The sequence below is a fragment of the Lutjanus erythropterus genome, chromosome 6 (genome assembly GCF_056507025.1).
Source record: "Lutjanus erythropterus isolate fLutEry1 chromosome 6, fLutEry1.hap2, whole genome shotgun sequence".
NCBI lineage: Eukaryota > Metazoa > Chordata > Actinopteri > Lutjaniformes > Lutjanidae > Lutjanus > Lutjanus erythropterus.
Window position 1 is genome coordinate 42,178,550 of NC_139322.1, and position 12,521 is coordinate 42,191,070.

The window sequence follows — 12,521 nt, forward strand, 5'->3', positions numbered from 1 at the left end:
TCCCACACTGTCTTTGGTTCATGTACGGTCTCTCTCCACACACATGTATTTTTACTGGCTGACTCACCTCTGCTCTTGTGCAGCGATGTGGACAGAATCCATGATGCAGCGTAGGGCTTCAGAGATCTGTTTGGCCCTCACTGTGTGCTGCTCAAACTTGGTCTTCACTGCTGACTGGGAGATACACTCCTACAGACACACAGCAGCCACATGAGCAGACAGGCCAACAGTCCACTCACTGCATACTTCACGACTTAAATTGTAACTGAGATTGGCTTTTGATATCTGGACCATTTACTTTTTTTTTACACAACAAATAATATAATACAATTATCTCTCACAATTCCAAAGTTCACTCAAGTTGAAGCCAAGGTGGGCAGAAGATACACTAGTTATTTTTGAAGGAAACATTAACATTTGGAGAGATGCCCGAAGTATGTCACAGTTTTAATTAAATGGACACCCAATAAGACCATGGAAGTAAGCAAAGCTGATAGATAACCTCACTCATAAATATATCTGCATATTCAGATCTGACTCATTATCATTGTATTCTCAGTTGTTATAAGTATAAGGTCCTTACCTCAAATCGCCTCTCAAAGTTCTGAAACTCAAACATTCTGGCTTGAAAACCCTCTGCAAGTGCTCCACCTGAAGGAGGACAACAACAATATTGGAGACAGTAATGTTGACGAGATCTGCTCTCCATTTCAGTACAGTCTGTACAACAACTCATTTTCAGTACCGATACCAAAATTATACCTTTTCAGTACCTAACTTTGAAAAATAAATGTGTTTCTCCAAAAACATAAATAAAAAAAAAGAATTTCCCTGAGGGGGACTAATAAATGATGTCCTTGCAAAACACTTTTTTTGAGTTTTCAAACATTGTATTTTGTCTAATCACAAGCAGCAGTACCATAACTTTATCTGAATAAAACAGCCTAAAACTGGCAACATTTTGGTTTAAATCACGAACTAAAACTGATCTCTATTACTTTTACAAAACCTTGCATGATCCATCACACCTGCTTCAGGCATTCCCTGAGCCTTCTGCACTCGAGCTTGGAGAACCTCCTTGGCAGAGACGAAGAATATGCGGTCACTGGCCTGGGCCCGGTCCACCACACCCAGCTCATCCACCAGGAAATTGGTGCATCGGTCCATGTGCTGCCTGCGGACCTGAAACAGCAACAGCACACAGAAAGTAGGAAAAGCCCCACAGGGACACAGCTTCTTAATTGACAGTGGTGTCAATTAAGCCACAGTCTGGTCAGATTAAGGTCTTTGCTACTGAGCTAAACTATTCAACCATTCAGCACTGAAGCTGATCTCCTTGAAATGCATGTGTTTGGATTGTGGGAGGAAATCCACACAGACATAGAGAACATGAACACTCAGTTGTGGCCCAGGAGGTATAGCAGCTTGACCACTAAATGGAAGCTTGGTGGTTCGATTCCCTCTCCTCTAGCCCGCATGATGAAGTGTCCCATTGCAAGACACTGAACCCCAAAGTGTGTAATTGTGTGAATGAATGGGTGAATGTGTTGTAGAAGTGCTACATAATGTCCATCGAACCCAGACCTAACAATGGTAACTACTGAGAGACAGTTTTTTGTGGGAAAAAATGCAGAGAAAGTAAAAATGAGAGTCTTGGTGGAAACTGTAGTTTATATGTTGCTTTCAGTCCATTCAATTAAAGGGGCAAGAGCATTTTCTGGCACTGTTTAAAAATAATGAAAATCAAACATTTTTCACACACACACACACACACACACACACACACACACACACACACACACACACACACACACACACACATTAGGGATGTCACGATCCGATCACGTGATCGGAAATCGGGGCTGATCACGTGATTTTCAAATGATCAGAATCTGGTGGAAATTATCGTATCTAACCTTACAAAACAACAAGCATGGTCATGTTCACGTTTTAAATTCATCCTGAGGTACAAAGAGATTGTCAAATGGAATGACAATGGCTTAGTTTTAATTTTAGTAAGTTCCACAACATCAATATTCATTGTTGCACAGACGAAAACAACACCGTAAACGTCACAATTTACGGCAGGCGGGGAATTCAGACAACATAATAATAGTGAGCTGGTAGTTAGTAGGCTAACGCAGGGCAAACTATAAATAGGCAAAATATTTATTTAAATTGAATTTGTTTAAATGGTTATTTTGTGCTGCACCACTGATAAGCTACAAAGAGATTTTATTTTGTTTACTTGGTTTGAACCAATGCTGCACTAACAAAACTTGTGATAAAAGAGCCATATAAAAAGGTATCATGTTGGATACTGTCATTTAAATAAAAAAAAAACTTACAAGGACAACTTGGATGTGTTTTCTTTTTTCCTTCTTCTTATTAATGCATTGCTGAAGCATCGGATCGGGACTCGGTATCAGCAGATACTCAAAATGAAATGACTCAGACTCAGGGGCAAAAAATGTGATCGTGACATCCCTAAAATATATAAATGTATGTGTATATACACATATATGTTAAAAAAAAAATGATTTGGAGGTGAACTGTTCCTTTAACAATCTGAGAATGAACCCCAAACAAGATTGAGTCAGAATAGGTGTGACCAAACCAGGACAAATAAAACCTAACTACAGTATCAACATAGTTAGATAACAGATGGAGTAAAGTTGGGGGCAGGATATCAAGTGCAGCAGGAGGTGATCTCCGTTCACTTGTAGCAGAGCAGATGGAGAGAGGGGAACAATAATAACAGTTAAGCTGTTAACCTGCCTAATCTAAGACTACCACTGAGTCAGCAGCATCAAGCTGTATAAACCATTAGTGTATGGTACTATACAAGCAGTTTATGTATACACTGTAAAGAATAGGGGTGGGGGAAATTTCCGATTCTTAGATGCATCGCGATTCGGACGTGGACGAATCTGAATCGATTCACAAACGTCCAAATTTCGATTATTTAAATCTGTTAATTAAAGTGATACAGAAGCTTCTAAATAATGTGGAACTAAGAAGCGCGGTACGCGTCATCGCCGGGACACTTTGGGACGCGCACCTGGAGCGACACGCGCACAGCGGAAAACAAACATGGCCGACCGGCAGCCACCTCGCCATGAGGTCCGAACAGCTCCTTCTAATTTAAAAGCAGCCGTGTGGAAACACTTCGGCTTCTACAACGTCGACGGCGGAAGCGAACTGGACAAGAGCCACGTTATATGTAAGTTGTGTCGAGCTAAAATAAAATACTTTGGCAACACAACAAACATGAGAAGCCGTAACTCGATTCCACCCGACAGAGGAGTCGGGGAGACGGCAGGCTGCTGTTGCTGCGGCTACTAGTGGCTACTGTTGGTACTTTCCAGTTTGCACATATTTCCAATAGTTTAATAAAATATAATCGAAATGAATTCTTATTACAAATGCGCTGTTTTTAAAAATTGCAAGTGACGAATGCTTATTCAGTGAGACAAAAAGAAATGTGTTTGTGAAAAAGTGCATCAATATACATAAAGATGCATCAATAATCGTTTTATAATCGAATCGTAGCCCCTGAATTGTAATCGTAATCGAATCGGCAGGTGCCCAAAGATTCCCACCCCTAGTAAAGAACATGCCACCATGTTGTTAATGTGCATGTATGTTTTAAGGAGTTGACTGACCTCCTCCATGTATTCAGGTTCTGAGGCGGAGGCGTCCCAGCGGTTGTTGAGGATAAAGATGTTGGGACTGGAGAGCCGCTCATTGACCTTGTGAAAGAAGGACTTCTCCTGTGGTTGTAGAAGGCATCAGTGGAACAGACATGTCAAACATTAGCACTGCACTGATATATACTACAACAGTCCTCCAGACTATTTGTTTTGTCATGTCTCACCGTCTGCATCAGGGTGGACTCAGAGTTGGCCACCAGAACAAACACATCAGCATCCAGGCAGAACTTGTCAATCCAGCTGTCCAGTTCTGTAGTGACATCAATCCCTGGGCTGTAGGGGAAAACACCAAGAAGTTCAGTCTCATGGCTTTAAAATGACTACCGCTACATACAAATGGGTATGTCACAAGAACCGATGCTGATGCCATAAACCATAACTGATGCCATAAATTTGGAAATGTGACAGTACTGTTTTTTAGTTAGTTTGTTTTTATTTTTACACTACTACTACCAGACATAAAATTCTTCCTGACCTGACAGACACAGCATGTACACCTACAAGTGCTGTAGTCTGCTATTCAATAACAAAAAACAAAGAAACACAATAACAACTACTAATCCAAAGTTTACTCCTTGTTATCTTGGAATACATGTTACCATTAGTTTTGTCTGAGACAACTGCACACATTTGCAAAATTACAAAATACAAAGTTAACATTTTGACTCTCACCATATTAGTACATTCAAATTACTGCAGCACTTTGACTTCAACTTCTATTCAAACTTCAGCAGCAGAAATCACTGCACATTTGTATCATTTTTCAGTCATGGCAACATGCTCCCCTGACAGTGTGTCAGGCAGAATAAATATCCCTCTCAGTCTTCTGTACTAGAAGCTCAGAGGAGTTATGTGGCAAATAGAGCTGCAATGTTCAATCAAATAATTGATAATTAAATTATTACCAACTATTTTGATAATCGATTAATCAGTTTGAGTCATTTTAGAAAAAAAAAAGGCTAAATTCTCCAATTCAAGCTTTGTAAATGTAAATATTCTCTCGTTTCTGAGGACATCATCTTGGACTGGGAAACACCTATTGACATTTTTCACCATTTTCTGACATTTTACAGACCAAACAACTAATCACCTAATTAAGAATGATGGCATGAATGATTGACACTTATAATTGAAAATAATAACTCAAGGACAGACTTGAAAAACAGGATCAAACTAACATGATTAACGACAAGATTAACTGATCAATTAATCGAGAAAATAATCAACAGATTAATCAACAATGAAAATAATCATTAGTTGCAGCCCTAGTGGCAAAGAAAAATAATAATAGCTGCATTTTATTCTAGTTTTTGTTTTTTTACCATGGTACCAACTTCATTTTAGGAAGAGCTCACATATAGCTGGTCGGTAAGGGTCATGCATTTGACAGCCTTTTCCTTTTGTCAAAGCTTCTGTGGCAAACAGCTGATGATTATGAACTTGTGGATGAAGCAGTGCAAACTTGTGTCTGACCTGTCCACCAGCACCAGATCGTCCCTGAGCAGAGCACACTTGGCTTTAGGCCACATGACACAGACCAAACTGCCAGCGTCCAGGTCTTCATCCTGATGGAGAGCGTGGGCCAGCTGGTTCACTGTCTGGAAGTGTGCGCACACACACACAGACACACACAGATACACACAGATACACACAGACACACACAGACACACACAGACACACACAGACACATACAGACACACACAGACACACACACACACACACACACACACACACACACACACACACACACACACACACACACACATCAGCATCAGCTGGATTCACTCATGCAGCAAAGGCCGACAGTCCACTTCCACACACTGGAGGTGTGGAAAGTTGGAATCTGCAATCTGAGCAGCAGACCTGTGTGTAGGTGAAGGCATTCAGTGAGACCTCCAAATAACTCACATTTCATACAGTGTCTCAAGCAACACTGTATTAAGTTGAAAGCACAAGTTGAAAATATTCAACTTAAGCAAAAAGTTAACGTGTATCGCTTTGCAAACTGAGGAATGGTGGGACAGAGCTGCCGCTTGCACACAGACAGCTGCTGAGCGTCAGGGAGCTGTGGAGGAGAGAGGCAGGGGCAGAGGAGAGCTTCACAAAGAATTAAATTTGCTTCAGTTTCCGTGACCACACCAACACTGACCCTCAACAAGTACCAAACTTTTATAATTTCTATACCAGACTGTTTTAAATACTACAGTATAGAAAAAAAATACAGAAATTTCAGTATACTGTATAACACTACTGCTGACCTTTATGCTCTTCCTCTCCTCAGAGCCTTCTGTGAGGAGGAAAGCCTCATTGCCATCAGTGCCCTCCACCCTCAAGAAGCAGTTGGTGGTGTGTCCTATTCCAGAAGGCAGCACCTTGTCACACAGCATGGCGTTGATCACTGAGCTCTTCCCATTACTCGTCCTGAAGAACAAACCACAGTGCCTCAGTCCAGTTTCCATTTAACTATTCAAATTTGTAGATTTTTTACAGCTACACAGAACTAGACTTGAAAACTAGTTTCATAAAGGAAAAATAAACAAACAGAGGTAGTCATTTTGATTCCGAATTGTAAAGGAAGTTTTAAAACTACAGAGAGAGTAAGAAACAGATATACACACCTCCCAAAGAAGACCACCTTCATATGCCTGCGGGCCAGCACTTCTCCAATCCCTGCTACCTTGGCGAGGTAACCCCGGACCTCCTGAACCTGCTCCTCTGTGGTGACCGGGTCCAGCTCTTCATTTTTGTGTGTATCTAACATGTGGAGGTTAACAGACAGAGCTCAGTCAGTCCTGTCAGACTGGGAGTTTCAATAGCTAGACTCTGTATTAGAGTATTATACCAAAATACACCATACATGGCATGATTTCAGACTGATGCTGCTACAGGACAATTTGCTTATGAGAACTTCAAACTTGATTTAATCTGGGGTTTACTGATGGCTTTAAGCCTTCAGCTGCATGAAAATGATGATCTCAGAAGTGATACTGAAATGTTACATTGAAGGCCTCTACACATGATCAGACGCTTTGCGACGACTGTCCCATTATTTTCCTATGGAAAGAGTGGTGGCACCTGACCAAGCAGCACCCTCGGTGTGGCGCACCGCTCGGATCTGCCGCTCATCACTGCACCCAAAGTTCAAATTATTTGAACTTTGACCTTGTTTGCCGCTGATCTATCAAAGCGCAACCAATGGGTTAACAACTCTATGTGACGTAGCCAGAAGCAACACATACAAACAGAGAGGGAGGGAGAGAAAATGGAAGAAAAACTCATTCTCTGTGTTTCTGAGTTCCCCAAACTGTATTAAAATACATTAAAATCATACCACGATCTCGGCAGGAAGAGTATTGCTTGGCGATCATGATTTGTGTGCCCAGGTAGCTTATTCAGACATGAGACAGACGTGGTAAACAGCCTTCAGATTATCATATAGGGGTGTATGTCTGAGAGGGAATAGCATACCTTCCAGAAAGGAAGCGCTCTCCTTGATGTACGCCCCCAACTGCTCAAAGATCCCATTGATCTTCTTCTTTGCTGTGACAAAATGCTTGAGCGGTGATGCATTCACTTCCGCCATCAGTCTCTTATCCTTCTTGCCGTGGACTGCGTTGGTGTTGGGTCGTGGGAAAACCAGAGACATGGCACTGGACAGAGGACAAAATATCAAAAATGAGGTAGTAAGCAGGGGTAGTACACATGAAACATTTATTTAAAAAAAATACCTTCACCTTGTCACTATAGACTGGAATGACAGCTTCAAGTAGGGGTGTCCAATGTGTGGTTGGACCCCTTCATTAATATGGACTATGAGTCATTTTTTAACCCACTGACTAGGCTTTGGTAGTATCTACTTATTCATACATTCCTGACATTTCACCACGGTGTATGATATATGAGAGTATTTGTGTGAAAAAACAGCTGCTGATGACATAAATCATTGCAGCATATTATTAATCAATATATAGGAAATAAGCACCCTTATTCCATAGATTCTTGTGAAAGGACCCAATAACACCTGTTACCGTGGATACCAACACATCATTTGGCTGAATGGAGATGATTTAAAGATGTACCACGAGGCTAATAAAAATTTTCATAGCAGGAAGAAGTCATGTCAAAATAAAATTAGAAATGGCAATATTTTCATGATTCCATATCTAGATATATTTAATTTATTAGCCAAGAGAGCAGAGCTACAGAGCAGAAATGGCAAGCACATTTTTGCTTTTCTAGCTCAGAATAATTTTTCCACTTGCTAAGTTCCCTTTAAAAAAAAAAATAGCATAAAAAAACGCAACTTCTATGTTTCAGATAACTTTATTCATGACAGTATTCATTCAAATCATACCTTCGGAATTTCTAAATACCCTGGTGTACCATAGTATTTTTATACTGTCCAGGCCTACAGCTGACTAGATTAATATGTAGTTCCTTTTCTTCTCTTAACAGAAATGAAGAGTAATATAACAGACATTTAACAGAATGTTACTGCATTAGGCCCATTGTCAATAACTTATCTCACAGAACAAGAGCAGAGTGAGGTCTAAGATGACTGACAGTCACATCTGCAGTCACTGATTTAGGCTTGCTTTGAGTCTTGACTACTGCTTTTTAGGGCTGAATGATTTTGAAAAAATGTCTCATTGCAATTATTCTGACTATGACTACAATTGCAATATGATTTACAATAATAGAGGTAATGATACTTTTTATATCATTATTCTTATTCTGATTGAAAAACATGTTAAAATGATTATGGTGTGATTTTTTGCCAGGAATCTGTACCAAATTAAGGTGTGTTTTTTTTTAAGTCCGTAGACTGGAAGGACAGGACAGGACATCTCCGCCTCATCACATTCATTTATTTAAACATTTTTGATACACATCTTGCCTTCAACAAATATTGCACCTCTTGCAATTTCAAAAGTCATATTGTGCTTTCAATTAAATTTTGATTCATTGTGCAGCCCTACTGCTTACAACTGACCTGACAGTCAAGGAACAGCATCATGTTGTCATGTCATTGTCACATCATGTTCACGAAACTGAAACACGAAACTGAAATAATAAGCTGATCAAATAATCTCTAAGTGCATAGCATCGTACTTAAAACTCACTCATTAAGATAGTCTCTTAAACTCAATGTCCACGACTGTGCACTCTGTTCTACATGAGGCCACTGACATGGAAGGTTTGGACACTCCAGGTTTAAAGTCTCATACAAGCAATCCAACACAAATATTAGATAGTGAGCAAACTAAACAGAACTCAAACACTTGGGCAGCTGACCAGTACTGGCCTCTGAGCATTTGGCAGTCATGGCTGAATAACGATTATATAACTTTATAGGGAATTGAGTGGTAATTACCCTGACACAGTTTGTGCTGCATTGTTCCTCCCTGCCATGCCCCCAAAATAATACACATCAGTCCTGGCGGTAACAGGTTGGTCATTCAGCAGTACATGAACCAGTGAGATCACTGCCTGGCTGTGTCTTATGTCAATAAATCTAGTTCACTTTCAGTTTCTCTTTAGTGTCCTATTCTATGGCTCACAATCCATTCTCTTTAGTTACAAATTCATGGTTGGTTTCATGGTGATAAAATAGTGACAGCTTTATCTCTATATAATTCAACAAGTTGTATTGGTTTACATCTAAAAATATCAAATATTTTTCTATGTTTTTTGTGTTAGCTTCCACCACTGGAATCTGCACAATCATGCACCCAAAATGTTCTTTAGTAATTCATGTATTGATACTAGGGCTGCACAATATGGTGAAAAAATCACATTGTGATTATTTTGACATGCATTTGCAATATGTGATACAATCAGTGGGAATGATCATTTCTGCATTATAATTTTCACTTCCACTGCAAAAACAAAATACAAACATCTTGATGATGTGATATTTGTTGAGGTCTGTCCCAAACAAACATGTTTTCTTTTATCTGAAGAATAAAATTTTTAGGGCAGAACATCTTTGCAACACTACAGTATTTTATTATAATGCTGTTTTTTTCCTTTTTCAAAAAGCTGAGATTTGGTTCTGCTTTTGTGATGAGAATATTGCACTTTTGTCTTTTCCTGGTTTTAAAGACTGCATTACAGTAAAGTGATGTTATTTTCTGAACTTGCCAGACTGTTCTAGCTGTTTTATTATCTGCATTTACCCACTTAGCCATTATATCCACACTTCTGATAATTATTTATTTAAAAATCTCATTGGGTTAATATTTTGTGAAAGTTATCCCTGCAATATTGTCACAATATTGAGGTATTTGGTCAAAAATACTGTGATTTTTACTGATTTTCTCACCTTAGTTGCTTCCCTCCCTTGGAGTACAGTACAGCTGCAATGATTAATTGATTATTAATCAATTATTAAATTAATCACCAACTATTTTGATAATCAATTAAATGTGTGAGTTATTTAAAAAAACTAAAGTCAAAATTCTCTGAGTTCAGCTTCTTAAAAGTGAATATCTTCAGGTTTCTTTACTCCTCTCTTCAGTATAACGGGACTAAATGGCACTCAGTTCAAATTATATTGTATCGAAGAGAAGGCAGACATGTCCATGGCCGATATCTTCAAAACTTTGCATCTCACACCAAAATAATATACCGTAGATAGATAAAGAGCACTACAGGTCAGAGGAAAAATATGTATTTTTGATTTGGAGATGAACTAATACTCTGAGTAGGTTTTTCAAGAGTACTCTGTACTTTTACTGAAACATTTTTAACAGTAATTTTCCTTGTAGTTGAGTAATGTTGCTTGTACTTGAGTGCAAATTCTCGGTACTTTTTCCACCACTTAGTAATTCTATCCGCATTAATGATGATTAGTGATCATGTCATTGTGTTAATGTTTTTATGAGCGCACCAATAGTCATCTCTGCAATATCGCAACATCTATATTTCTATATATTTTGTGAAAAAATATCACCATATCATCAGGCCCTACTGTGACAGTCTGCCAAAGACTTAATCATATATTATGTTAGTTAGCTGCAGATCTGTGTCGGTGCTGCTGAGGTTACTGACGGTCTGCCCACCGCTTGGTGCTGAAGGCCATCACTCACTCAGCTGTGACCTTTCACACAGTTTGAAGGTAACACAGTGGGTGCAGTCCAAATACCTTATTTGACTCGACTCAGTGACTACATGTAGTTCATACACACACATCAGGTTACAGAGCGACACAGACACACATCCAGCTCAAGTCTGTTCAGTTAACTAGTTAACTCAATAACATTAACACCAATTAGCCTTTGTTGGAAGACATGTCTTCATGCTGTGAGACGTTACTGACATGCTAACATGTCTAATCTAAAGTGTCTTATATCAGTTAAATGCCATTTATTGTCCCCGTGTTATTAACGCTCATTAGCTTTGACTTCTCTGCTCCTGACAACGCTGACTGAGGACAAATCCCTGCTACATGACAAGCTAACTACGATTAGCTAGCCTTGTCTACTAACTATTATTAGCAGCTAGCTTAGCTTAGCTTAGCGTTAGCTAGCTGTAGTCTGTTGACTAGCTAAGAGCCTGTAACGGTTTCGTTTTGGGGACTTACCGTGGGTGGGGGTGTAGGGGTCGTTCCTCACAAATAATCCTCTTGCATCCTGGTCCGTCGGCTTTGAAAATTTGTACAAGCTAACGAGCTACCGACGAGACTGCGCTGGAACAAACTGTCAGTTAGCTGTCAGTGCTAAGTGAAGTCAAGGGGGCGTCACTGTGTGGAGCAGCGCAGGCTAGACACCGAGCTGTTGTCTCCCTGTAATGTCAGACAGCGGACAGTGTAGACTGGACAGTAAGAAGAGTCTCCACACGGTCTCTGCAGCAGCTACTCTCAGCTATTTCCTCGAGATGTTGAGCTTCAAACTCTTCGACACACCTTTCGGGCACAAGTCTCGCGGCAAGACGTTTCCATGCCTCACTGCTTCACCAAGCGACAGGTCACGTGACCAGCAACCACTTGCAAACCCGTTACGTCACATTCGTATCAGACTGGATTCAGTGGGCCTATCTGTACCTCACAGAGGTGGAAACAATACTGAAAGTCTGCACTCAAGTACCAGTACTGTTACAGTGCTAAATTTTTACTCAATTACAAGTAAAAGTACCGGTGTTAGAAAAATTCTTAAGTAAAAGTACAAAGTATTTGTCTCAAAATCTACTCAGGGTATTAGTTACTTTTTATATGTTGATGTTTATTGCATTATGTTGATGTTTAATTTATTATGAATAGGGGTTTGCTAATTTTGTGTATTTTCTTTAACTGATAGTTGTGAACACTAGCAATCGATTCATCTTTAATAATTTAATTTTTTTTTCGTCATTATTTTCTCATTTTAAGCTTAAATTTCCTTTACAAATGTCTCCACCAGACAAAACAATGTCAACTGAGGTGCAATTACAGCCACAACTATTGATTAAATATTGATTAATACTTTCTTAACAACAATTAATCAGTTAACAATTAATCATCAATATCCTTACTCCAAACCTGTGCTGCTGCAGCACTTTGTCTTGTTTTCTGTTTGTACATCCTGGTTTTCTTTGGCTTGTTTGCAATCAGATCACCTTATTGGCCACAAAAGTGCAGATGAAAGTTTTGGAAACTGATTCAAATTGTACTCAGTGCTCAACTATGATTTTAAAAATAACTAAGTAGTTTACACGGTGTAATGCATACTCAAGCACAAGCAAAAGTACAGGCTTGAAAATCAACTCATAAAAGTACAAGTACCACAAAGTACTTGCAATGAGTTACTTTTATCCCTGCAAATCTGGTCT

General features: G+C 39.4%; 1 protein-coding gene across 1 annotated transcript in view; it reads right to left on the minus strand.

Moving 5' to 3' along the window:
• The window catches only part of mfn2 (mitofusin 2), a 33,237-nt gene extending 21,676 nt beyond the window's left edge, over nt 1-11,561 (minus strand). The window contains exons 1-10 of the mRNA XM_084721973.1: nt 11,299-11,561; nt 7,182-7,363; nt 6,332-6,467; nt 5,972-6,134; nt 5,187-5,311; nt 3,878-3,986; nt 3,666-3,773; nt 1,029-1,182; nt 584-651; nt 68-189 (exon numbers count right to left, since the gene is read on the minus strand). Coding sequence (XP_084578099.1) covers nt 68-189; nt 584-651; nt 1,029-1,182; nt 3,666-3,773; nt 3,878-3,986; nt 5,187-5,311; nt 5,972-6,134; nt 6,332-6,467; nt 7,182-7,359 — 1,163 coding nt within the window. The 5' untranslated portion in view covers nt 7,360-7,363; nt 11,299-11,561. The remainder of the gene's footprint in view (nt 1-67; nt 190-583; nt 652-1,028; nt 1,183-3,665; nt 3,774-3,877; nt 3,987-5,186; nt 5,312-5,971; nt 6,135-6,331; nt 6,468-7,181; nt 7,364-11,298) is intronic.
• Between the last annotated feature and the right edge of the window lie 960 nt (nt 11,562-12,521).